Below are 27,340 nucleotides of genomic sequence, written 5' to 3'. Positions count from 1 at the left end.
CACTGGCAACCGACCAGTTAGACATACGTATTTGATTCGCATCTCCGTGCCTTGAAGGGTGCACACCCTGTACTACCACGTACACTTTCTCACCTGTAAAAAGACAGGCTGTTTCTACAACGCGGAGGAACGAGGTCTTCAGTGTCATGCGAATGTTACCTCTGCCTAAATACAGACAACACCGAAGTGATTCCACACACAATTCGAGTTTTAAACGCATGAACCATTTTTATTTCGCTATGCAGAAACGTACATTCGCCACGGGCTATGTGATGCAGTGGACAGTGTAATGGAGAATATATCTTCTTGAAGGCTATTTATAACTAAACGCTAAATAGTTTAATTACAGTGGAAATTCTGTACAGTTTAAGGCTTGGCTCTGAACTAGATTGTAAATATGGACCAGATTTGGAAATAAAACCTTTTTCAAGTAAAAGAAGAAAAACCAATGAAAAAATACAAGGAAGAGGAAACGAAGAAAGAAAACAAACCCTCAGAAACCCAATAGGTTGTCCTGGAGTGAAATCTCATAATATTGTAAACTAATAAAAATACAGATTTTCTTCCCAAAACAATGACAATTTCCGCATTCAGGACTTGTTAAGGAACTCCGGGAAGCTTTCCAGATTGAATGCAGACCAAAGTGGAGAAGGAAAAAAATCACATTAATATGCTAAAATCAGTACTACCTTTTAATGAATTAAATTAGGTACACAAAGCAGGACTGGAAGCATGAAATATTTCTGGAGGATCAGAGTCATCACTGTTCACGGGTAAGTAGTAAGAGCAGACGAAACGAGGACAAGATTCAAGTCGTTTCCTGAATAAATGTGGTTATTGGCACATCTAATCTGGAATAAACCTGACACACTGGAGCATTTCAGGGTAATCTTCATTTGTCTGTAAACAAAAGAGCTGTCACCTAAGAAATTGAAACTTTGCTTAGATTTTAATAGTAATGAGCTATGAAAGGCATGAACTGCTTATGTTACATGAGATCGCGGTGTCTACTGTCGGTTATGAACGTGCAGGAGTAGCTGAAAACTGAGACACTTGGTGAAAATTAAAAATGCTGCTCTTTTGTAACGTTACCATTGCTTCATGCAATATCAGTTTAGTGATGCTGATTTGGATTGTTTTATTAAGGGAAGATCTCTCTGCCAGTGTCTTTATTAAGGGTCAAGGTCAGGTCTTCCGGATGGAGTCTTCCGCGGGCAGATGAAGTCGGCGGGTCCGGGGGGCCTCCGGGCTCTGGCTCTCTCGGCTGGCGTGCCTGGACTCGTACGCAGGCTGAGCTAGTCCTGGAGGACAGAGATCTGATCAGTGACTCATCGGGAACCACCTGCGAGTTTTCCTCAGCTCAAGGTCACACAAAAGAATCTTGCAGGTTATTAAATGCTCTTTTTGACAAGATACCATAACCTACGAGCGTGGTCACTGATGCTCGCTCTTTTATGTAACAACTGCATCACCCAGGTGGCGAGAGCTCATGGAAGGAAATTGTTTTTGCTGTCTATCTTCCAAATTACATTATTTTGAACATAATAAGTTATTTTTATATTTTTCTCTGCAAGAGAAGCCACTCATCAATCTATATTCCTTAAATCAGTGTTAGAGAACTTAGTCATTTCATTTACACATGTAAAGCGTTTCAGAGACTTTTATCACAGAGCCAAATGTGCAGGCAGCTGGACCGCTGTGCTCAGCGCTTAGAGCCCTCTAGGGGGCTCAGGCCCACGTGCGCTTGTGTGGCAGGTCAGTGCACGGCAAGTCTGCGCACACAAACAAGATGCTGGCTCAACAGCAGCGGGGAAGGCATGCGCTTTCTCGAGAAAAGCAGGACCACAAGACTGCATTTTTGCCTCCTCCTGAGACACAAAGCTACACCAAGCTTTTGGAAAAAAATCATCCAAAGAATACAGAAAATATAAGACGTCCAAAATGAAAGTGAGTGCTCAGGTTTCACATTAAAAAACACGGCAAAACCAAAGCATAAACAGCTTGTAAGCAAGCACGGTTGAGGAGAAAGCTTACGACGAGACAACGCTGCCGTCAAAGAGAAAGTGCTCTATTTTATTTCCCTGGTATTTAGAACGCACAAATTGCACCTCTCAGAACAAAACGACCTTAGTTCTGAATAGGCCACACAGCAAGTGAAATCAAATTTGATATTTCAAATTTGGATAACGAAGAGTACAGGGCATGGGTAAAAGGGAACAGCAGTGATGCAAGCAAAGAGTCTGCTTTCTCTTTATCCTCTAACTGGCACAGTGTTTGCAAAAAGTACACAGAATAGAACCTCCAAATCTGAAACAAACTGGCACCCACAAACTACTTCCCTATCCTCTTGGTAACCAGCCCGGCAGACACCAGTGAGAGAAAAAGGCAAGAAAGGACTCAGGTGAAGAAGGAGGGGAAGCGCCCCACGCGACACGCCGGCCAAGCCCGGAGAACCCGCGGCCCTCTCACCTGGCGTCAGTCCTCGCCATCTTCAGGGGTGATCTCCGTCTCCTTGTGGACCACTACTTTGGTCACTGACATGTCAGGGTGCTGCTCTTTGGCCTCTTTAATTGCCTGAGCCAGAGCCTATCCCCAGGGAACCACAGAAGGACAAAGACAAAAAGGAGGTGGGACATGCGTGAGCGGCAGCAAGACTTAGGAGCTGGATCTACATACACCATTTACAAATGAGGCACAAGGATCGCAAAAGGATCAGACGGCGTCTACTGGAAAGTTACTTCAGAAACTTGTTTAGACTATATGCCGGACGAGAAGAATAGCATTGGGAAGAGCAGGGCCAACTCGGGTTTCTCTGCCAGAGAACGGGCCGTCCCACACACACTACCTGGTCATGGTCAATGTCCGCGTCTCCCGTGATGACGATGCGCTTCTCAATTCTCGTCTCTGAAATGCCTCCTTTCACAGTCTGAAAGGAACAGACGAGCATTATGAATCTCCTCACTTGGAGGAACGATCATTATTCAAGGGGGGAAATGGCAGAAAATGCTGACAGAGTTTTAAGTAAGATCATTCATTCTTTAAGAATTGAAAAAGAATTCTGTGGCAGTTATTTAAAACTGTTAATCTCAGAAGCAAGGACAGAATGGAGTCCTTTGGGTTTGGCTGGCTAGTGTTTCTGGAACACCTACTATATGCCAAGTCCTGGAGTTGAGTGTTAAGCAAAGGCTATTGGACGTGGAATGTATATTCCTAAACAGAAACTAGCACACGAGGACAAAGGCACCATCACTACTGTGAAAGCTCCGAGGCATCATCCTGCATCATGACCTTCCTGGAACCACTGGCTTGCACAGCCCACCCTGGAAGATGTTCTGAGGGAGCGCCTCTCTCGCTCCGTTCCCATTCCACTTACTTTGGTGATATGGGTGGTGGTCGTGGTGCTGGTGGTTTCTGACGTGATCGTCTGTGCGCTCATCAGCACGCCCGGCTCCAGATCAGCACCAGGGTCAACCTAGGAAAGCAGAGGAACAGACAGCACCCTCCCATATTCGCACCACTCCTTCAGCTGCTCGTCCTGTCAGTTCAGGGCACTGCGATGACTGAGTGACCTCTCACCGTCCCTGTGCTGTTCCACCAGCCCTGGGGGCTGCTGCTGTGAGGAAGGACTGAACCAAACATGGCTGGAGCTGACCGTCATTAAACACTGGGACTTCCGCAATGTGAGCAGTGGCTGGCTGAGCTGACATTTTTCCTTATCTTCGGCTAGGGAAAGAGGTTCCTGAGCCTTTTTCTACATCTTGAGATATGTGAAGACCTGCTTAAGCCCCCTGATGCTTCATGATCAGTCATAAAATTACCATTACTGCATTGCTCCTGACGGAGGCAGCTGCTGGGTCCTCCGAGTCTCACACACGTCACGCAGCCACAGGTCAACGGACTGCGTCATCAGAGGGGTAAACAAAGGGCTGGGGCAGTGGGCTTCACAGACGCTCTTACCTGTGATGATTCATATGTTATGGTTTTTGTCTCTGTGTGAACCACCGGCACCTCCTTGGTAGAAATTTCAAGCTTTACTCCTCCTGGTAAAACACTGCCAAAGCTGATGATTTCTGTCTTCACAGCTGACGCCTGTACCCAGGGGAGGTAAGGAGGGGCTATTACAGTTTGCACAGACACACAGTTTGTTTTTTCTTCCCCTCTTGGTGGATATAAATAAGCACAGATTAGTATGAAATAAATGTTTACATACAACATGGGGGTAAGTTGAGGAATGGGGCACACAACAGACAGACGTCAAACAGTCCCTCAGAATTCCACAGCATCGTCTGCATGGAACGTTCCAGGTAAAGGAAAAAAAAAACCAAAACTTTTTACCTTGCTTCTCCTCTATCTTGTAAACTAATCTTAACAGTTTAAAAAGCCATAAATTAGCCTCTTATTAAATAACTTCTTGGAAAGAAGGAACGAGTAATAAGACATTAACCTCCCATATACTTTAGGAATCTCAATAAAAGAAGATAAAGAACAAAGTTCTGGCATTTGTTATCTGGGCAAGTACGATTTTTGGTCCTTCTGGACAACTACACTGATCAGAAATAATTTATCAGATTTTCTAATATCTTCACTGGCCATGCATTCCATAGGTTATTGCCAATTACAATGAGAGCAGAAAGCATTTTCTGGAACAATACATTATGAATAACCATTATAAACATCTGCATGTGATCTCACAGCTGGAAACTACCTGATCGCCTTGCAGAAGGAAACACGAGGAGATGCACACTGCACCTGGAAAGGGTAGAGAGCTGAACATGGCTCCATCGTGAGGCTGAAGTAAACTTGAAGGAATCCCACCTAAGTTTTACTTTAGTGCTGAAAGCAACAGGACTAGTTACCTCAAAAGGAGGTTCCAAAGTTTCAGAAATATGGATTGCCGCACTCGGCTCCTCCTCTGGCTCGTGGGAAGCAGTGGCCATCTCTTCCGGTTTGAGGACAGCTTGATCGGCCACCTCCCCTTTTTCCTCCTTAGCCCCCTCCGTCAGAGCAGAACCATCCTTCCCTTTAGCACCAGAAGCATCAGCAGACGCCACCTGGGCTGCAGCATCCCCGTCGTCTCCAGCCACGTGAGAAGCATCGCCGCTTGCGTGCACATGCTTCACGAATCTTTCCTCCACCAACACGGTTTCCTGCACAACCTTCTCAGTGCTGACTGGCTGGGGGTGCTGGGCAGCTTCGGTGGACTCTGCCTGGGTTTCTGTTTTCTGGATGGGAAAAGATTGTGGGGTGAGTGTGACTGTCCATAAACCAAAGGTCAAAAAATAGGAAACAAAAGAAGCCACTCACTAGGATGCCTAAAGCCAGTGCCACATGCTTATAACCAGAAACACTTACAGGAAACATAAATTAGCCTTCGCTCCGCCCCCAGGGCCTGTGCTGCCCCGCCCCTGCCCCGCACACCCCCCCAGCCTTTCTGCTACTTCAGGAGATCCACAAAAGCAGCAGAATGCAGTACAAAATGCAATCGAAAACCAAACAACGAAAGCATCGTAGCACATTCACATTGGCTTTCGCTGCTTGCTTAGACCCAATGGGTGACATAAAATGCTTTAAAAAACTACATGCTGTTAAAATTTCTCGACACGATTGCCTTTTGAACATCTGCAGTACGTTCCTGAAATGGAACAAAGGCATACAACAGGCAAGCAGGCTCAAAGGAAAATAGGTGAAGACACGTGTGAGGTGTGTAGGGCAAAGCTGCTTGGATGCAAAACACACACACACCCCCCCCAAAAAGGCATAAAGAAAGGCAACAGGCAGAGCCAGGAACACCAAGGATGGAAGCAAATGGCCACCTGAACCCAGCTTTGAGAAGCAGAAGTAACCCCTCCTATGAATTCTGTCGGTTTTCTTGCAGACTCTAATAAACTGAAGATTTCAGAGCCATCCATGAGCTTTTCACCAGTAGACTGTTTAGTCTGAGTGAACAGAGAAACGGAGAGTCAACCACAGAGACAGATATGTACAGAGGCACAGACACTCACAGCTGATCAGACAAAACTCTGGGCGGAGGGAAGCGGGAGGAGGGAGGAAGGAATCCAGGGTGCAGACGTTGGAAACAGAAAAGAATGGGATAAAACAGCAAACCGAGGTGACCATGAGCTCTTTGGTAAAGCAGTTATTAGGGTTGGGGCAACGCTGGTTTAGGCAGATCGTTTTTTCCCTTCATTGCAAGCAACAGCAGCACTACCACATCTCAAGAACGGGGAGCTGGAAATAAACGGAAACTGTTTCAATGCTTACGTTGGACTGCGGTTTTGGTTTAACAATGAAAAAATTAAAAAGCTTGGGTTGGCTGCTTTCAACACAAAGTCAAGCAGCAAGAGAAACAGAAAGGTTCAGGGTGGAAGGGAGCTGCCCCAAACAGGTCATGCTGGAGTCTGAAACGGCGGCCCAAACCAAAGGCACTGGTTACCGCGACTCCGGAGGCTGCCGACTCGGTAACGGAATGAGCAGCAGCCACGGCGATGGCCGGTTCCTGGGAGTATCTCCACTCGGACAGGCTCTTCCTTCTGGGACCAAAGAGTCCCACTTTTAAGGCCTCACTCTCTGGTGCTGGCTCCATTTTGCTGAAGCGCACGCTCCCTAGGCCAGCGTGGAGAGCTGGACCCCTTCCCAGCATCTGAGCTTTCTGGAGGTCTTCTTCAGGACTCTGCTTTCGAGACTCAGCTTCCTTGATGGGAGACAGGGATTCTGACAATTTCCGCTTTGGAGTCTGGACCTCGGGTCCTCTCTTGGCTTCCTCATAGGCAACGGCTTCCAGGACCTCGTACTCTGCCACACCTGAGATGACCTTCCCTGACTCTGACAATCCTCTCTCCATTTTCTGAAGAGCTTCCAGAGTGGACGGTTGCACCACCTTGTCCCCCTCTTTAGCTTTTCCAGTCATAGTAACGATTTTCCCCGACAGAGTATCGTAGGATTTTCCTAGAGTGTATATTTTCTGTTTGCTCTCTTCTTTCCATTGCATTTCTTGGGCCAAGTCACAGAAGCTCTGCATGTCAGTGGCACTAGACCTCAGCACGTCTGCGGGGATGTCACCAGTTGTACTGCTCACAGTCACCACCTTGTAAGTGACAATCCTTTTCAAATCACCACCAACTACCTCAGTGGGTATTTTGTCTACAATAACCCAATCCTCTGTGCCCTATATTCGAAATATAAAAGCTAAATTAGAAATTCTGATGGTATCTCATTTCCAAAATAAGAATCCTTTAAGAAAAGCAGGGCGAGAGCTACATGCAGGCCTGTGATGTGACTGTGGAGGCTGGTGTTCTTATCTCATAATTATGGCTGCAATCTCTTCTCATAAGAAACTTATAAGCTCTAACTTGCAACTTGAAATACAGTCTGCATGTGGAGTTGTAATTTCAGGCTTCTTCAAATGGGAACATACTTTGGTGGTAAATTTTGCAAGAAAAATATCTGATCTTAAGCTAAATATCTGATCATTTTGTATCTCAACATTAAATAACATGATTGAAGTTGCACAAGTTATTTAGATTTACTTGTATGGACACAAAAAGACAGTTTTCCGTATGAAACAAACACTGTACTTCATATCTGTTGTTCTCACAGAGAACTTGCCAGTATTCCACAAATTTCTGTGAATACCTTTTCCATGTTGTAAATGATATTTCCCTATACAGGACATCAAATCCACTATGGCACTCATTATCCAATAAATATTGAGTGTGCCTGAGTTCAAGACTCTGTAATGAAACATTTCCCATGGTTAGAGCCTCTTATCAACAGGCCATGGTGGTCTGTACAGGCTCCAATGTCATCTACAGCCGAAGCCCCCATCTGAGTGGTTTCCTCAGTGTTAGTCCCACTAAGGCAGAAGAATGACAGTTAAGCTTTTGTAGTGGAGGACCCTCCTAGGGTGTGACGAGGCAGCTGACGAGCCTACCAGGCTACGGGGGAAGAGAAACCAACGGGGGGCAGACGAGCACCCTGGCTGACACGTTAGGATGTTTTCTACTTTCCTATTTATCATGGCCTGAAAACTCAAATCTAGAAATATGTACCTGAGAAAAAGGATCACAGATTAATCTACATGCTCGTGCTGGATTAAATGAAATGAACTGAAAAATAACCTCTAGGGTCGATGGGACAGTTTTCTGGAAAACGATTTGGCGCGAGGTAACCACAGAGCCCACGGAGTCTCCCTCCTGTGTTCTCTTCATCACACTCGGCTGGTGGGGAACCAACAAAAGTTCACAACTTTCAAAATCAGTCAAGGTCATCTAAATTACTCCATGGGTAACACAGACAGTGAAAAGTCCCAATAATATTATTAGAAAGCATAATGCAAATTACCATAGACAGATATAATCATCTAGGAGCAAAAGCCATAAAGAAATGACGGCTGATAACTAACACAGGAAGAAAATTCTGAATTCCCCTCCCCAGCTCTAAGCAGAAATGACGTAGCTCCCTTAGTTTTAAATAAGGTTTAAATTTTAAAAGAAAAACAGAACTAAAGACATTTTACTGACACTGAAATCTGAAGAGCACTTCTCTTTTGGAAAATTCCTGTATGTTTGTTTTTACCTGGGACTCAAGGAATGGAGAGCTTCCTTGCTGCAAAAACACAACTTTTTCAGAAATCTCTCTTTCTTCTTTGGTCTGTTTGAATAGAGGGGGTTGGGTTGGGGAGAAGGAAGTAGACAGTTTCCAAAAAGGCAAGTTAGGAAGAGAGTTCCTCTATCGTGCTAGACATGTAACAGTCACACTCTTTTTTTTTCTGAACAAATAAATTGTTTATTAATTTGAAAAATGGTCTGAAAGCATCTCAAAGTTTCATAATTATTTCCGAAGAGTAACAGATTATTTTCTGAAACTCCTCTTTGACGCAAACACTTCTCATTTCTATAAACAGAGAACGTGCAAGAGCAAGATAAAGAGCGCCCTGGCATCTGACAGCGTCTACATGTCAGTTACCTGAAATACCACAAAACTGAGTGCTCGAAGTAAATGTTAACATTAAAACATTAAGTCAGGAATAAAGCCTCACTTCTGTTTCTATATTCCCCACTCAGGTGCTGCCTGATATAGACTAAGGGAGTGCCCAGGGGTCACAGCATTACCTGTGAATTTGAATAGAGCCAGTTATGCCTAGACAGACTTCTCTACTGTTCCAGAAAGAAATATCAAGTATATCCAAGATTATAAATAACATGGTGAATAATTTAAAAAAGTTAACTTCAAAATACCTTGGTGAAAAATTAAGTATTTCATATCATATTTTTCTTTAATATATAAAATTAAGAAAGAAACATTAAATATGTCATGCTAGAACTAGTTTTCCCCTTTTATCTACTTTTTCTTCCTTTCTTTAGTATTAAATAATCATAATTCAAGTGGCAACACATTAGCTATTGAGCCCATCTCTGTGCACAGTGTACAGCTCCACAGGGTAGTAGTGAAAGAAAGGACAGCTGGGAAGACTAATCTAAAAAAGAGTGACAGAGGGGCTGGCCCCGTGGCCGAGTGGTTAAGTTCACGCGCTCCGCTGCAGGCGGCCCAGTGTTTCGTTGGTTCGAGTCCTGGGCGCGGACATGGCACTGCTCATCAGACCACACTGAGGCAGCGTCCCACATGCCACAACTAGAAGAACCCACAACGAAGAATACACAACTATGTACTGGGGGGCTTTGGGGAGAAAAAGGAAAAAATAAAATCTTTAAAAAAAAAAAAAGTGACAGAAAGTTGCAAGTTTCTGGAAGAGTGAAGATTTTAAAATAAACCCTATTGTAAACACTATAATTGTACGAGCTCTATTTAAAGCTTCTGTGCGTCTCCAAGTCTATTAGGACCACATTTAATCATGTGCCTGTGAAGCAGTTGCGGGGGGCATCTGGAGTGTTCTCCCGAAGGACTGACAGACAGGTCTTGACACCACTATTCTCATACGCTCCTTCTTAAGGAGCAAGAAGACAGATGAAGGAAAAAAAATCCCCGTCCTGCCTCATTTTGGAGAAAGGTATTGGAAGACACCAAATGTACCATGTGGAATCAGTAAATGTAGTTGCTTTGTTTTTGCGTTCTCAACTGGAGCCTCTTTTTCAAACAGAAATAAGAAACAAGAAGGAAAGGTCAAAATTATAGGTAGTTTTCAGATTAGCACTGTTAGGCCTTTAACTGTAATCACTGAACTAAATATTTTTCCTAAGAGAAAAGCTTAAAAACAATAATAGCAGGAAAACTGGTTTGCAGCATATTCTGTTACCTGATATCAAGTAATTTCAAAAATGTCTACATCTGTAATTGAAAACGTCAACACTGTCTGCATTCAGAACTGCGTATGTCCAGGAAGAGAAGAGGGTAACCAGGGGATAGATTTTAAAACTAAATCCTGCATCCGCTCAGCCCTGTCCAGTTAGTTCAGCTGAAGAGAAGTGAAGAGGTGTTGAGAAGAAAAGCTGCTAACGGAAACAGTGACTTTTATTATGGGTTAGAATACAGTCAGATGGATACCCCAACCATTTTGTTCAGTTACTTAAACACTCATCTCTATATCATAATTGGGAAACAAGGTCCTGCGCTGGCAGACAAAGTTCTCAGAGGTATGACTCACTCTTGGGTGACGGAGGGTTTCTACAGAGCTGTGACTCACTTCCGCCTGGGTTAGGGGTTCTCAAATTGGGGTGTACATTAGAATGAAGTGGAGAGCTTGCAAATAATGGTCATGTGTGGGGTGCACCCCAGACTAATTGAGTCAGACTCTGATGCAGAATCCAGGCATCAGTATTTAAAAAACTTCCCATAGGTGATTTTAATCTGCACCTAGAGTTGGCCCCTAGGGCCTGGATGGAAACTCACAGAACTCAGATTCAGAGAATGGAGATAGTTCTCTCTATCCATAAACAGATGATCCATGGTGAATTTTTTGCCCAGTTTGAGGCACATCCAAGACCTAAATAGCAAAAGTAAAGCTGGACAAGAAAGCAGAGACATACAGAGCATCGATTCTGGTTATCCATGGGAGGTCCGTCCTATGAAGTTGCCGTGAACAGGAATTAGGGAACACTGCACCAGCGCTCCTAGGGCAACACAGGGCGAGGGGCATGGGAGCTGCTGGGCATGGCATTTTCATCAACTGATCCACACATCACCTTGTTTTATCTATGTTTCTGTTTAAAGACTCCTATTAAATATGTATTTTTCATCCATTAACATTGAATTCACAGCCCAGAGCACTGTAACTCATTCCTGAACACATGCATTGCCCTGAAGGCACAGCACAGTCTCCTTGCACTTGGGAGCTGGACCGCACTGGAGCACTATGCTCTGGGGTCATTTCAAACAGCATAAGCACCAAGAAAAAACAGAAAAAAGCGAAAATGGGGCACTAAATAGGCTGTGAAAAGGACACTTGTTTATAGGGTGGGAGCTGAAACAAGACGGCAGAGCCGCCTGTTCCACCGCAGCTGGGACGCGCGCACCGAGCACCTCAGACGCCCCCACTCTGCACCCGGCGGCGAAGGCCCGTGATGGTGCTGTGAACGCTGACTTTAAGGTTACAATAAATTTTATTGAGTAGGTGAATTTGCAAATATGGAATCTGTGACTAAGGAGGATCGACTATACTAAGCTTATATACCTAGAAAACTACCAACTGTGTTAAAAAGAGGATGCTCCTGGCCCTACATCACTGCGTAAGTGCTGAGGAGTATCACATTTTGGTTGGCATTTGGAAACTTAGTATTCAAGTAACTACGAAGGAATCCTATGAAGGACTGTTTTTCAAAACAATCACTGAGATTACAAAAAGAAATCCAATTAAGGTTGGGGTCACTGAATTGAACTTTCTCCACTCTTCTGACACAAACAGTATTACTTTATTTGGGACGTCATTTTTAAAATTAAGTTAAAGTAAAAATTTCCTTTTAGAAATAATTGTACTTCTTTCTAAACTGGCCAATTACTGCTTAATAAATTTAAAGTGGAACATATTAAATAATAGGATGATATCATTAGTTATTTACTTAGAAAAATAATTCCCCTCCAAAATAAAAATCTTTTAGTTATGCTTGCAAACGAATATGCGTTGTATGTACCTAGCTGGGAGGATAAAATTATCTTTTGTGCTTTCAACAAAACAAATGACCAAATACAGAAACTGGCAAGAATTGAGAGCATGAGAAGTGCCTGGGTTGCTCTCAGGGCTCTCTCCAGGGCCCGCCAAGGGAGTATAAACTCAGATGTCATCAAGGGCCCTGGAGATGGGTCGCAAGGAGCCCCGAGTGCACCCTGCCAGCCCCGAGCCAAGCGAAGCACACAGGGCCCTGGCTGCCTAAACGGGGCTGCTCTTCCTCTGGGGCTCAAAGCTCCTCAGAGCTGCTTTTCCAGGGCGCCTTTGATAACCAGGGTTAACCAGCCTTGTTTCTAGGAAGTTCTTCTTTACATCTAGCCAAGTCTTTCTAGGACTTCCTCTTTTCACGGCAGCAGTGGAGCACTGTGGCACGGCCTCTGCAACAACTTAACAGACGCTGGACAGCAGCTACTAAACCAGCCTTTGGTCTTCTCCAGTCCCAACAACCTGACTGCTCTGTTCTTCTGCAGAAGACAGGTTTCCATCCTTTAATCATTTACAAAAAATTCTTTCTTGGGCTCACTGCAGTTTCTGTGCACTGACACAGAAAAGGCATTAAGATCCGGGGAAAGTTCAGTATATTCAAAGTATCGCCTCTTCAGGTTATTAGTGTTCATCACTGTCATTCTCCAAGAATTTAGTAAGTGAAAAGAACTTCTTTTATTAATCTAATGGCCTAGACCTTTCAAGCCCCTTGCTTGTTAGCAACCACCCTTCAGCTTCCCTAAGCTTCTCCCCAAACGTCCACTCCGAGCGGCGGGGCCCGAAGTGGCAGCATGCAGGCAGAGGCTTTGCTTGGGTGCCTTGTTTTGATTTTGGTGGCTATTTAGTGTTTTTGTGACTTAATCTACTATCTGCCATCTTCAGAGCCAGCATGTTCTTCATTATTTCCAACAGACACAGTAGAAACAGAAAAAGCCAAAGTTGACCAATCACAATGAAATTTATGCAATCATAACTACAAGTGGTATTCTTAATAATGCAGGGACTGGAATATTTCTATCAACCTGAATGTGGAACTTGTCTCCTGAAGCTCAAGGAATCTGAATGAAACTTGTGTTTAATGGCACAGGAGGACTAGTAACAGTGCTTTTCATTGATTCTGCATAAAAAGGCCCTTTTCAAAGCAATTCAAATGCACATAAACCTTGTCACTTTTCATCTGGGATTGGAATTGTCAGCTCCATAGTGATTGTGGTCACTTTCCATACATAGCTTTCAAAGGGTGTTCAGAAAGTGATCAAAATGACTGTAATTCTATTCTTCTTCTCACTGCAAGGACCAAAGCATTGTATACTGGCTACTAGTCAAAGGATCTTTCTCTCATAAAGGTTTAAGTTTTAATTTTCTTCTGTTTCAGTTTTCTGGACCAATATCTCACAAAGAAGGAGTCTTGATACAGAAAGAAGTTAATCAACATGACGCTGGGAAGATGCAGTTTAAAGCTACTCCTTTTCAAGACAGACAGAGCAAGCTGATGCCTGACAGCGCCAGTCAGGTTAGCAGCACTGCTGTCGCTGGGCCCGGGCAGCACCAGCTGCATCCTCACGCTCTGGCTGAACATTTAGAGAGACTCTCCTACATGGGAGACTCCTACTTAAAAAGACATTCTGGCCTCTACTTTCCCTATTAAAAACCAAATAAAAAACTGATTATAAATCAGTTAAAATAATGAGTTATATATTTTAAAAAAGCTAAAATTAAAATCAAATACTGATTATCCCAGTAAAAGCCTGGTGTAACATTCCCAGAGTTAAACAGGTCCTGAAACGCTATCAAGTTCAGATCACCATTTAGGCAAACATTAGACATTCTCAACAGGCTTCATCTTGCAATTGATGAGAAACATTCTAGAGTTGTCAGGTCAATTCTTTCTGCAGCAGAAGTACATTCAGAAAAAGCGTCAGTTCATTTAGATAGTATCTCAATTTCTCCCAGATGTGAAACCTAGCTTTACGGCTAGAATAAGCAGGTTTGCTCCATAGTTTCCCTTCGACTAATCACACTAAGGAGCCCAGACACAATTATTCACTTCTCAGCCACCTCATCCCTCTACTCTGCAGCCCTGAGGACGTCAGTTCAGGCTATCCACAGACAAGCGGTGCACTCTCTACTCAGGCGCGTGCTCAACCCTGCCCCCGCCACGACCCTGCAGAGAAGGGAGGCTAGCGGACAGAAGACCACTGCAGCCCAAAGTCTGGATACCAACCTCTTCAGGGACCAGCGGTTCAATCATGGGTGCGTCCTCCTGCCTGGCGGCCAGTCGCACTGGAGAGGTAGAAAGCCTCTTTTCCCATTCATTTGTGATGGCAGTGTCTGTGGAGGTTTCTAGAAAGGTTCTTTTCAGCTCACTGATATTGGTCTGATGTTTCATCAGGTCATCTTGAGTTTTATCTAGCTCCTATATTCAGAACATAAAGAACCCAACAGTCAATGTTTTAGATTTGTTTTCCTTTCTGTTCTCTCTTTAGTAATATCAATCTCATTAGTAGTCAAAACAAAAGAATTCTGATGAGGGCTCATGACACTACCACAAAGACTCTGGTGAAAATGTGGTATTTCTGAGGAAAAAAAAATCTAGTTCACGCAAGCATAAAAATCAAGAGAGTTTTAAAAGGTAAACTGTAAAAAGTGTAAATTTACATATAACCAGAGAGAATTAAAATAAATACACACACAAGAAACGGGGTCTATATCTAGGAGAGAGGAAGGAATCCAAGGAAGCTAAGAAGTCACCCCCACGTCTTCACAGGCGAGCACACGGTCCATGCAGCACAGCACGAGCCCACACGAAGCCACTCAAAGGAAATCAACGCACACGAACATGCACTGTATGCACCAGTACCAACCTCTAACATAAGATTACTATGTTTGACATACACATTTTCACCCTTTATTCGCTTAATCAGACTATTCTGAAAAAAGTGGAGAAGAAAGGGAAAGGTGAGGGACATGGTAGTCACGGGAACAAACGCCATCCTCCACACTGTACCAACACCATGGTAACCGGCCATGGGAAAAGACCTCCCTCCACACGGCACCATCAATGGGGTAACCGGCCACAGAGCATGCTGGGAGACGTGAACGTCGGAGATGAACAGTGACTTATCACACACTGGTTTTTGTTTTTGTTTTACTTTTATTTTCTACCTGTGCCTTGAGCTCTGCATCTTCCTCCTGGTCCGACTGCCAGCATCAAGAAAGAGCGGGAAATAAAGTCTTACCATGCAGTTGACTCTATGACTGAAGAACTGTGGTCTATACAAACTTGCTAAGTGAGGGCACTGGTTTGCTCTTGCATACGGATGCCATTTTTTTCTTATACACAAACCACAACATTCTCATACACAGATGATGAGGCTTGTTGAGAAGACGGGATACAAGACTCCTTGCTCAGTGGGTTCTTGGCACTTTAACCTGGAGACTTCCAAGTGTGACCGAGCACACACTTGTGCTTGGCAGGTGACAGCCAGGGCCTGGAGGGCTGTCCTTAAGGGACGTTAGAAATGGCTCAGGAAGTGCAGGGAGCCACATTAGAATTAAAATGCACACGAATGGCTATGATCACCCAATAATGAGAGCTCCCTTAGAGGGTATGAACCTCACAATAATCTTATGAGGTTAGCTATTATTATCCCCAATTTGTAGACCAGAGAACTGTGGCTCAAAGAATTTAACACAAAGATTCCCACATTTTAAAATTTCTTGAACCTATATATGTAAAAACAAATTTGGGTGGGGAGAAGGCTGATAAAGTTAAAAAAAAAAATCAACTACTATCAACATTACCATCATTTCTTTAAAACACAGACAGGATAATTTTTAACAAATAGAACAAATTTATCTAAAAGCCACTTCATTATCCTTATTTTTCTAACTTCAAGGATCTGTTTAATCCTTGGGCTGGTGTGTACCTGAGTACTAACCCCAGGCTACTAGGCAAGCCAGCCCTGGGCAATCTGACCAGCCAGACCTCACATCCGTGTGACAAAGAGGGCCAGAGTGAAGTCACGGGGGAGAAGACGGAGGCACTTGAGCAAGTCGCCTTAAGCAAATCAACCAGTGTATCTGGCTCTCACTTTCCTTATCTGTCAATGGGGACAAGACTGACTCCCCAGCATGCCCCAACCTGCACTACTGTTGTGCTGGCTCCCAAGAGAAGAGAAGGGAAAGTGTTTACAGCGCTGCAGAACACGGACGTAATGCTAACAATGCTGGCAGCGTGCTAATTCCTAAGTGCTACAGGTTCAAGAAATTTTAAAATGTGGGAATCTTTGTGTTAAATTCTTTGAGCCACAGTTCTCTGGTCTACAAATTGGGGATAATAATAGCTAACCTCAGAAGATTATTGTGAGGTTCATACCCTCTAGGGGAGCTCTCATTAAGTGCACAGCTCTTCGTTTTAAGTTTCACAATCTACCTATGTTATGCGTGTTTGTTTGCATGGTTCGTTATATAAAATTGAAAACTGCTATAGAAATCTGAAGAATTAGTATTAAAATATCTTTCATTCATAGCACACATTAGGATTACAATGAAGTTTATTGAATATATTAACAAGCAGCCACGTGTAACTAATTCGTACAAAATTAAGATAATTTAAGTAATTTTGTTATATTTGGCATAGAAAATTAAGTTATAACAAATTTATATGCAATTGCTTAAAAGAATCTGGATACTGCAGTCATGTACCGCATAACTCTTCGGTCAATGATGGACTGCATATATGACAGCGGTCCTGTAAGGTTAGTACTGTAGAGCTTACATGTGTAGCAGGTGGTACCATCTGTTTGTGTCAGTACACTCTGTGACGTTTGCACAATGACAAAATCTCCTAATAACGCATTTCTTACAACGTATCACTATCATGAAGCAACACATGACCGTAGTTTTACAATATTATTTTTAGCTTTAAAAAATTATGATTTCTAAGCTTTGAATTGTATTCTGGCATTTCCAAAGGAATAAACTTAATAAAACTCCATTTTGAAATGTTTTTCTGAAGATATATTCAATTAAATGATGTATAGATACTACTTATAACATTTTTCAGTTCTTTCTAAATACCCAACTAGAAAATATTGTTATTATTGGATGATGTAAAAAACCTAAAGTAAACACTATCACAAAGTAAAAAATAAATTCTGCTAGCACTTGGGAAGATGACCATCTTGAATTCCCTTACTATAGATAAATATTGTTTTTACAGAAATTTTAAATAGTTACTGGTAGAGAAGATTTGAAAAACACCATAAGTCACGCACATATTTAATTTACTCTATACAATTAATAAAATATAAATAGTAGCATTGCATCTCTCTTATCATTGTTCAATGTGATTATGGTTTTTCCAATAAACTGCTAACAGTAATTTGCTAATCTTCTCTTCCTTAGAGAATTCTGTTTTTTTTTTTTTTGAGGAAGATTAGCCTTGAGCTAACTGCTGCCAATCCTCCTCTTTTTGCTAAGGAAGACAGGCCCTGAGCTAACATCCCTGCCCATCTTCCTCTACTGTATATGTGGCTCGCCTGCCACAGCATGGCTTTTGCCAAGCGGTGCCATGTCCGCACCTGGGATCCGGGCCAGCGAACCCCAGGCTGCTGAGAAGCGGAACGTGCGCACTTAACCACTGCGCCCCTCAGCTGGCCCCAGAGAATTCATTTCTTTTGAGTGACTTAAGTTGCACACAGCCTATGAACATGAGTTTAGGGAAGTATTAGAATTTTGACAAGTATTACTTGACCACCTGGGATTTAAAAAGACATCTGTATCCAGTCTACAGGCTAATTAAATTAATTGTGACCCTCCTCCCCACTCATCATGGCTATCATACATACATAACCTCTCATTTGGGATGAGGGAATACTTAAAAAAATATATTTTTCAGTTTAGTCAAGGGTTCCCAAAATATGAGCCTAAAATTGACACAGTCAACATTGCCTTGGAATTTGTTATGCAAATTTGAATGGAAATTTTTGAGTCCTACCCCAAACCTTCTGAAGGAGAAACAAAAGGATGGAACCTCTGGATGATTCTGGTGCAGGGCAGGGTTTGAGAACCACTGGTCTAGGCAATTAACTATATTTAACCCCTACTGTTAAAGTGAGAATGTATCTCCACTCGAAAAGCACATGCAGTTCCTAAACGCAGAGCCATCCCACAAAGCATACGCGTGAGGCGACTCCCAGCCGCCCTCAGTGAGGGTACTAACCTCCGTGGCAGTGGTTTCCCCATCAGCGGCGGTGTCCGTGCGCTCACTGTCGGTCTATTGATCACAGAAGTGATCAGGTTCCAGGAGGAAGGCAGGAATAGAAAACAAACCCATCTGGTCAAATAGGGTCCGGCACAGGTCCCACAGCTCTTCTGCTCTGTGGTCTGTCTCACATTACCTTCCCCCATAAGAACACAGGTTTGAGCAAAGCAAAAGAGAGGCCAGAGCCAGGTTTCAGCGCAGAGCCGCTTGGCAGAGGCCAGAGCACGGCCTGCGGCTGCAGGGACCACGCGAACCAAGTCGACTTGCCTGGGTCACGTCTCAGGAAAAGTGAATTGTCATTCTTTCCCCCCTTTAACTAAATCCTGAGAAAGACCTCCTAAAAATGTTTAATGCGAATAAAACTGATGTTTATATGTTTTTTATCTAGTAATATGTCACATTTGAAAGGTAAATTAAAATGTAGATTTAAATAAAAAGCTACTATAACAGTCACTGGACTTTCAGCCCCTCATTTATAGCATTTTGATAATTTATATCCATTTATGACCATCAGGCTGTCTGCATTACCTATCAATTATAAAAAGCACATGCCAGTGACTCACAGGCGTATGTTTTATAGATGAAAAATGTCACTCGATTTTCAAGTAGCATTCCTAACTAGATATTTTTTAAGACTACATGTTGTTTATTTTGCCCCACCTTCCAATATAAAGAGGTAAATCAAAGTATGTGTTTAAGTGTCTCATTCCAAAACATCATACAAATGAAGAAAATAATAAAAAAAATAGAGAGAGAATGACATCTACTTGGAAACAAATAAAACAAAGCACAGCATTTGACAGAGCCTAGGTTTCAGAGAATCACAGTGGTAATTGCAGAAATAGTTTTTAATCTGTTTCATAGAGGTTTACGATTTAAAACAAAAACAATTTTCTCTGGAGTAGAGTCAGAGCCATTGAAAATGGGACATCTAAATGCCTTGATATAATGCTAACTGACTTTCCCTTCACAAATATTAACTAACAATCAACAAAATTCCCTTGAGCAAAGATGTGTGATTAATATTTTGACAAGAAAAAACAGAACTGGGGGCTGCCAGCTTGTGCATCTGCCTCCTCTGATGACCTTCCGCCCTGAAGGAGGAGGGGCGGCAGTGGGACGGCGATGCTGCCATCAGCCCACCTGGGAGGCTGCCTTCCCAGCGCTCTCCCAACTCTCACTGTATCTGTTCCTAAAGGAAAAGGAGCTGGATTCACGCGTGGCATGGACACACGAGGTGGCCGTTCCGGCATCCTTGCCACTACGCCTAAGTGGACAGCAATCATCAGCATGCTGGTAAAGAAGCGCGCAGACACACCATCACGACCTGACCGCCTCGCCAGCCCCGGGGGCCTCCTCATCTTCTCAAGGGTGCTCACGACTGTGGCACTAGCGTGGCTTCCTCCTCACAGTCCAGGGAGAGGCCAACGTGAATCAGGAAGGCAGACAGGCGACCGCTCAAGGTCACAGAATAACTCACAGAAATCGTAGGCTTTTAAGAAAAGCAAGAATGACTTGTGCTCAGTGTGCTAACTAGTTGTGTCAAAGACTTCAAAAGGAAAAAGCATTTTTCCTCCTATATAGATTATTTCCCTTATGGCTTTAAATTTACTTCAATAACTTTCCAAGCACTAGGGGGTTACATTACCATCGTGGTTACGAGCAAGGGGCCTGACATCAGAGAGACCTGAGCTCAAATCCTGGCTATTTAAATCTGTGACACATTGGGCACGTTTAATTTTTAATCCCAATTTCCTTCTTGCAAAACGGGAAAATTAATAGCCCTAACTATATCAGGTAATGGATACTAAATGCTTTATACAATGCCTGACACACACACAGCTAAAAACGCCTATAATAGCTGTAAAATATTGATATCAATATAATATTTCTTAATTATTACTATTTTTCCTGGCTATACACAAACAAATAGCGTAGGCCATATCTATACTCCCTCAAATGTCTAGTTAGTGCCTAGTCAGTCATTCCATATACAGAATTCCTGGTCCATAAATAATTAATAAATGAAGTAATAAAGGCTGAATAAAGCAGCTTCAATAGCAACTGTTACTTGTATAACACACTGACTAAACAAAACTGTACAACGTATAGGATGTCATAAACTATCATATAATACTTTGTTTACACAATTTAAAATTTAAAATCAAGTGATCAACTAATTTTTTCCTCCAGATTTGAATCCATCTCCTTTTTCTTTGTATTAACAGAAAACTCCTCACCAACTGACACATAGTTACATTCTCTGGTATGATGAGCTAAACTCATCTTACGTTTCTTGACAGAAGTCTTAATATGCTGCCCCCTCCTATTTGACCATTCTGAAAATACAAAAGAAAAGAAGTGACTGGCCCATAGCTTTACATTGAAATGATTAAGCCTTTCTATACGGGGTTTCGCTCTCAAGAAAGGCTGGGACTAACTGAGCCAGCATGTCACACGGAAAAATGTAAGCAGTGATGTTAAAATATTTAAAAAGAACTACAGCCATCAGTGATTTTGGAAAACAAAAGTGACAGTGCTGAACTGTGTGTTACGAAGTCCCCCAGTGTAGCTGCCAAAGTGCTTGAGGCCTAGAGAACAGAACAGGCCATGTGGACCAACGGCATTTCTTTAGCTGAATGACTACATGTGAGGGCTCTAGCTCAGCATGAACTGCAGTGCACAGCTCTCAACACTTGGGGTTAAGAGATGACACTGAACAGATGGCCCAGCACAGCCTTCCGTCAGGTGGGCTGTCAAGGCTGGCTGAGGCTGGAGAGGAGGCACAAGCACCGCGCGGCCACGGCCGCCCCGTCTCAGAGGTTTGCACAAGGAGCGCGACGGACTGGGAAGCTCCAGTCACGCGATCACAGGCTTGCAACGAGTAACTGCTGTGATTTGTTTTGCCAATGTAATGCAGACATGCCCAAGTAGAACATGAATTCTCATGCACTGGTTACAACAAGATGTATACCCTGGATTAGGCACAAGATCTGTGTGGGTTGCTACATACAAGTTCAGTTATTTAGTATTCAGAAAAGCATAAAATGGCAATCTTTTTGCTTTACGTTAGCTTGATGACTAACTCCAGTGCTAAAGGAAAAATATATGCCCAGGTTGGAAACCAGCTAACATTATAAATAGTCTTTGTAGATAATACTGTGCTCTTAACTGTTGTATGTTCTAGTCCTGCATCATTTGATAATACTGCTACTGTGAAAATAGTTACATTAAAGCCTAGGATTTAAAGTAGTTTTCTCTTAAAATATTTTCCACGTATGAAAATAGCTTTACGTGCGTGTGCGTCTAAATATATATCGTTGGAGCTAAGTCATATATGACCCAAGATCTTTGAAAAGGGCTCTTATGCAATACCCAAAGCCTGAACTTTTATTTGAAACATCTCTGAGACCATTCCCATTTTTTTCCTTCTACTGCAAAGAAATGGTCATAATACCACTAAATATAGACCCTTATACACTCTCACAATGCTGCACACCCACAGGTGCAGCTCAGATTTCGATTTCCAGCTGAGCACAGAACTGAATACACTTCCTTTTCTTTAGTATAGCCCTGACTTTGTGATGGTTCTCTAAATGCTAGAGTATTGGCCTGTGTCCTCCCACAATAGCCTGTTTTGTGGGAGCATGAGAGCTGGAGGAGCAGGCGAGCTGGGGGCAGCAGGGGAGGTGACAGCTAGGTGGCAGCTTCTGTTCTTTTCCCCTGGACTCTATTTGAAGCCTGTAAAGGGGGAAACTGCTGGGGCTGTTCATACAGCCATGGGTGTTGCGAAAGGACAGCAATTAAGAGGAAAACCTACTGGCTACATGCTGACTCACCCAATGGCCTGGATGAAGGACAGGAGAGTGACACGCGGCACTGCCTTCACAGCCGGAGGCTGAAGGCCCAAGTCCTTTCACCACTAAATACACGCCTGGCCGAGAGTCACAGAGGCCCATCCATCTTCCCTGACCTGACCAGACTGTCCACTGTGTGTGGGTTTTTTGGCTTAGGCTGGAGTTGAAGGAATCGCTGCCACCCAATACATGCTTTGGCATTACTAGTGCAGATGGAATTTCAGCCCATTTTTGCAACTGGTAGGAGCCTCAGATGAGTCTTTTCCTGACTGTGTTTGAAACCTGTTGCTTTTAATTGCAGTTCTTTCTGCTCCAGTCTCTGGCCCCACGAATGACTGACGTCATGTGCGCATTTTCAACTGCTCAGACATCCTTTCTGACCCCACACACCCAGGGGATTTGGCTCACCTCCGTGAGTAACAGTGACAGTCTGGCAATGACAGCAGAAGAGAGCAGTGGGGACGTTTCAGAAACCCCCTGGAGAAGAGGCATTTACAATTGGTGGAAAGCTACCCCAATGAGGACGATGCCTCCTGATGGCATGTCCTCCCCCACCTCACCTTGAGTATCATTTATGTAGTCTATCACCACTATGTGTGACTGTATCAGGAACATTTTAGTAACACACCATAAATCTAGTCCAAAGTTACTTATCTGTCTTATCTGTAATTTACTTTATTACATGACAACTGAAGCCTGACTTTTTACATAGTTAACAGGTTATTTAAAATTGACTTTTGGCTGAGTCCTTCACAACCCGGATAATTCAGTGGGTAGCAGAGCGGCTCCGGCCGGGCTCAGACAGCTCCATCCACATGGTGTTGTGCCTAACCCTGGGGCTGGCTGTACTCCCCAACACACAAAACCTCTTCACGTATTGGCACAGACAATAAATGAGGCTCTGAAAGGAGGACTACTATTGTAGCAGCCGTCTACCACTGCTTCGGACTGAAGCCCCGACCACGACAGGGAAGTGTGCTCTATGCCGAGGTACACACCTCTTCCTCTGAACTGTCACTCGGGTCATTGTCTAGTGAGGCACTCAAGGAGGCCGCCCTGGGCTCCAGGTAGCAGAGGCACATAGCCAGAGGGAAGGAGAGAGTGAGGGCACATGGCACTGAGAAGGAGGCGGAGAGCAGGAAGAAAAAGATGAAGAGGAAACAGGGCAAGAGGGAGGGCGAGCGGATCGGGAGACAATGCTGCAAGCTCTGTGGGAGGAGTCTGGTTTCAGACAGGTTGGGAAAAGAGAGGTAGCCATCGTCATCTAGAAGAGAAGGGAACGACTCAGGGAGCTGCAAGGAGAAGGAAAACAGGGTGGTCCCTCTGCCAGTTTTCTGTTTGTAGCTAAAGGCCACATCTTGGTCCCCTAAGTATGGCTTCCCTTTGCCGTCAGAGTCCAAGGTGGGCTCTCCGTGCACACACACGGTGTCCCTGGACGGCTCGAAACCGGGTGGCTGGCGCTCATTCTCCTTACACCTCCTACGGAGCTCTGTGGGAGATGCAGGGGGTCGGTGGGCTGATGGGGGGGACAGGGGACATGAGTCAGTGCCAAGCCCAGGTGACTGATGTGAAAGAGAGAGAGAGAGACAGAAAGCAGCAAACAGAGGTGCAAAAGGACAAAAAGAAAACTGCAATTAGTTGATTTTCTTATGGGAATCAGTATAAAACTGTAAAACAAGAACTTTAGCACGAGGGTTGCTCATTATTTAAAGAATTCAAGCTGCGTGCCCACCCTGCCATGGACGGCTGCCATCATGCTATTAGACCCGCAGAAACGGGCGGGCTTTGTAAAGGAGTCAGAACAACAGAAGATATCTGTGGGCAATCTCAAAGTCTACATGTTTCACATGATCCAAAAATTTTGTTTAGACCAACAACTCTAGCAAGTTTCAGGGTTTTGAGAGCAAACACAACTCTCTGATCTCTTAAAATCCAGACTTTCAATAACTTCTCCTGATTTCCAGCTAACAGATCTGTTACTGTAGTTCAGGTGAATTAAAAATAAAAATGAATCCAAATTTTGATTATTTAAAAAAAGTCTCTAGCATTACCTTTCCTTGGTTAGTCAATTACATCCAAAACAGGTAGGTTTCCAAATCAAGAGGTTTCTGGCCCCACTCCTACGTGGGTAGCAGTTCCAACTAGGGAATTCAACAATTAGCATCTTAGGAACCCTGACTCTCCACAAAGAACTGAGGTTCCGCTGAAAACTCCTTTTCCATTGTGGCTCCTTTATCCATGATGTAAACAGAACTGAAACTCAAATAAGTGGTTTCAACAAGCTAATTAGCAAAAAAAGAATGCATTTTCTTGTGATATGGTTTACAAGCATTTACTTTGTATTATTTGTGGTGCACAAATAATAGAAGTATAGATACAATTTCCCAGCCTTCTGATTTTTCTTAGCAGACGAATGCTACGTTTAACTCCCCAGTTTGAGTCTTTAAAAGAAAGGCAGGCATCGCCACTAAAGTGCTCCCAGTGAGTTCAGGCTTCTGCAGAGAAAGTGAGGCTCTCTATAGTCTCTGGCCCGGGCAGCCTGCACGACCATGGCAGTTTCCTCTGCAGGTGGTGGGGGGCTGCCGAGCAAGGGCAGGAGTCAAGCAGGCTAACTCCCAATGGGACCTGGCATGGCACAGAGCTGCGACAGCGGGCAGCTGCAGACAAGGTCACCTGCAGCCCGACTTCATTGCTCTCTTGGACACTGTGCGCGTGTGCGCACACGCATGTTTTGCCCAGTGACCCGACAGTATGGAAATTACTGGGCCTGCTTCGTGATGGTGATCTAATCTTGACGTGGTAAATACAGAGGATAAGAAAATGTACAAATAAAAGTACATCATGGATACATCAGAATTTAGAAGCGTCTCTCTTTAGTATTAGACAAGTTTGTCTTCCCCAGTACCCACACTTGACATTAAACACTGGGTTTTAAACAGGACCCTGCATAAATCTCATTCGACAGAGAATCACATAAAGTTATAAGCTGACTTCTGCACGCAGTTGTTCCCCAGGGCAGAAGGCTACCCAGTTACCTGGGGCCATTATCAGCCTGGGTGACACGCCTCTTCGCAAAGGAATCTAGGGGACCAGCCTTTTAAGAACTATTTTCAGTAACACATTTTTATTTTGGCTAAAAAATGAGTACTCTCTATGTCACTTTTTGAAGGAGAAGAATAAAACGTTTAATCTTCCATGCTGCTTATTAAGGTGATTTTTAAAAGACAGCATTGCAGGGGGTGGTTAAGTTTGCGCGCTCCGCTGCAGGCGGCCCAGTGTTTCATCGGTTCAAATCCTGGGTGCGGACATGGCGCCACGCTGAGGCGGCATCCCACATGCCACAACTAGAAGGACCCACAAGTAAGAATATACAGCTATGTACCGGGGGGCTTTGGAGAGAAAAAGGAAAAAAATAAAAAAATCTTTAAAAAAAAAAAACAGCATTGCACCATGGGAAGTGAAGACAGCCACCCACCCACTCAAGTACCAGGTCTCAGCCACAGCCCTTCTGAAGGCATTTGGGCCAAAGCACTGGCTTCTCAGGGACTCACACTATGAGAGTCAGAGTTTCCTTTGTCTTTTTATTTTCCCACGGCATAAATGGCACAAAGTGATGACAGCTTAGTGCTACATTTTACATAAACAAATTGGTGGTCTTTTAGAATTAAAAAAAGTGAAAGGGCTGGCCCTGTGGCCGAGTGGTTCAAGTTCCACATGCCCTGCTTTGGTGGCCTGGGTTCACAGGTTTGGATCCCGGGTGCGGACCAACTCCACTCATCAGCCGTGCTGTGGTGGCATGCCACATACAAAGTAGAAGAAGACAGGCACAGATGTTAGCTCAGGGCTAAGCTTCCTCACCAAAAGAAAAAAGAAAAAAAAAGTAAGATGGCCTGGATCTATTTTTGCAGCAAACTAAAAGTCATTTACTGTTATGTGCCTTTTTACCATGTTTACACATCCAAGAGAATCATATGTTGGCATGGGAGACTTCATGAAATCATGGAACACATTTGGTTTTTCAGGTGTACTATCTTCTTTTCAGGTCCTATTTAAAAAACATGCCTTGACTTAACTGAAAAGGAAGAGTGTAAAAACAAAATTCAGAACAAAGCACATTTTAACAGCAAAAGTGATTCAAATATTCTTGCTGTCATTTCCTATCCTGCTTTTTATTTTTGTGTTTGGCAAGTAAATAATCTTATCCTAAAAAAAAGAAGATGGATTGGGTCATTTAGAATAGTCTAACATAACTACAACAATGATATATTTGTTGATCTACCTATTTAGAAGTCATTGCTAAATTCCTGTCAAAAGGAGCATTTTTCTATAGGGCCCAGATGGTGAGTCTCTACCACATAGATCCATATTTGAAGAGCCCACGTGCAAAAGAGAACTTCTGAATCAAACTCAGGCAAGCGTCAGCAGAACCTGCAAGCTTTGCAGCATTTCCATCCTCTTAGCTCCTGTCACTCTGTTCTCTGTGTGCTCCAGGAGCCAGCCTGCTTCCATTATTATGTATAAACCTCCTGATGAGTTTTCTGACTTTCAGGCAGCTGCTCTGCTACATACAAAATCCACAAGCAGATGCAGGTTGTCCACTTGTTTTTTGACTTTTAAATTATTTTTCTGAAAAGTTGCCTTACAGTGCTGGATCATCAGAAATAGGCATAATATTTAAGAAGAATTTGAATTTTGGGTGAAATGAAGTCACAAAATTTAATGAACAAAACCCCTTGGAGAAACTGCTGCTAAATTCACTTTCCATCTTCCCTTGCAGCCTTCTGCCTCAATAGCCCCTTTCAAAACATGGCCACTGGCCACTGTGATGATTAGATTATAATCCTAAAGCTGAGAGAGAAGACTGTGTGCGAGCACACAGGCTGCAGTCACCAAGTTACCGGCAGTCAGAAGAATGGTAACGTAATTACCGTATTTCTAAAAGAACACACAGTATGTGCGTAGGAGAATGGGGCCAGAAACAAAGAAAATGGCTTTAGCAACAGTTCTGAAATGTGAGACCAAACAGAAATATATAATGTGCCACTGAATGTATTTTTACGATATCCAGACAGGACAGCTGTTGAAAGCCTTCCATAGCACATCAATTGTTAA

General features: G+C 43.5%; 1 protein-coding gene across 18 annotated transcripts in view; it reads right to left on the bottom strand.

The window, feature by feature from the left end:
- Positions 1 to 208: 208 nt before the first annotated feature.
- EPB41L3 (erythrocyte membrane protein band 4.1 like 3) overlaps positions 209 to 27,340 on the bottom strand; it is a 227,431-nt gene continuing 200,299 nt past the window's right edge. For 5 of the 18 annotated variants that reach the window (XM_046671837.1, XM_046671824.1, XM_046671826.1 and 2 more), the window contains 13 exons: positions 18,330 to 18,383; positions 15,269 to 15,304; positions 14,968 to 15,033; positions 14,328 to 14,519; positions 8,575 to 8,649; positions 8,118 to 8,216; positions 5,814 to 5,936; positions 4,857 to 5,222; positions 3,958 to 4,089; positions 3,374 to 3,472; positions 2,846 to 2,926; positions 2,470 to 2,586; positions 209 to 1,301 (listed from right to left, as the gene is read on the bottom strand). In XM_046671837.1, the coding sequence (XP_046527793.1) occupies positions 2,476 to 2,586; positions 2,846 to 2,926; positions 3,374 to 3,472; positions 3,958 to 4,089; positions 4,857 to 5,222; positions 5,814 to 5,936; positions 8,118 to 8,216; positions 8,575 to 8,649; positions 14,328 to 14,519; positions 14,968 to 15,033; positions 15,269 to 15,304; positions 18,330 to 18,383 (1,434 nt within the window). In that variant the 3' untranslated portion in view covers positions 209 to 1,301; positions 2,470 to 2,475. Of the gene's footprint in view, positions 1,302 to 2,469; positions 2,587 to 2,845; positions 2,927 to 3,373; positions 3,473 to 3,957; positions 4,090 to 4,856; positions 5,223 to 5,813; positions 5,937 to 5,963; positions 7,166 to 8,117; positions 8,217 to 8,574; positions 8,650 to 14,327; positions 14,520 to 14,967; positions 15,034 to 15,268; positions 15,305 to 18,329; positions 18,384 to 27,340 lie in introns of those variants that run through there. The other 13 variants (XM_046671833.1, XM_046671841.1, XM_046671835.1 and 10 more) reach the window with 9 other exon arrangements.

The sequence above is a fragment of the Equus quagga genome, chromosome 9 (assembly GCF_021613505.1).
Source record: "Equus quagga isolate Etosha38 chromosome 9, UCLA_HA_Equagga_1.0, whole genome shotgun sequence".
Classification (NCBI taxonomy): Eukaryota; Metazoa; Chordata; class Mammalia; order Perissodactyla; family Equidae; genus Equus; species Equus quagga.
The sequence above is the reverse complement of the archived record's forward strand: the minus strand, read 5'-3'. Positions and strand labels throughout refer to the sequence as shown.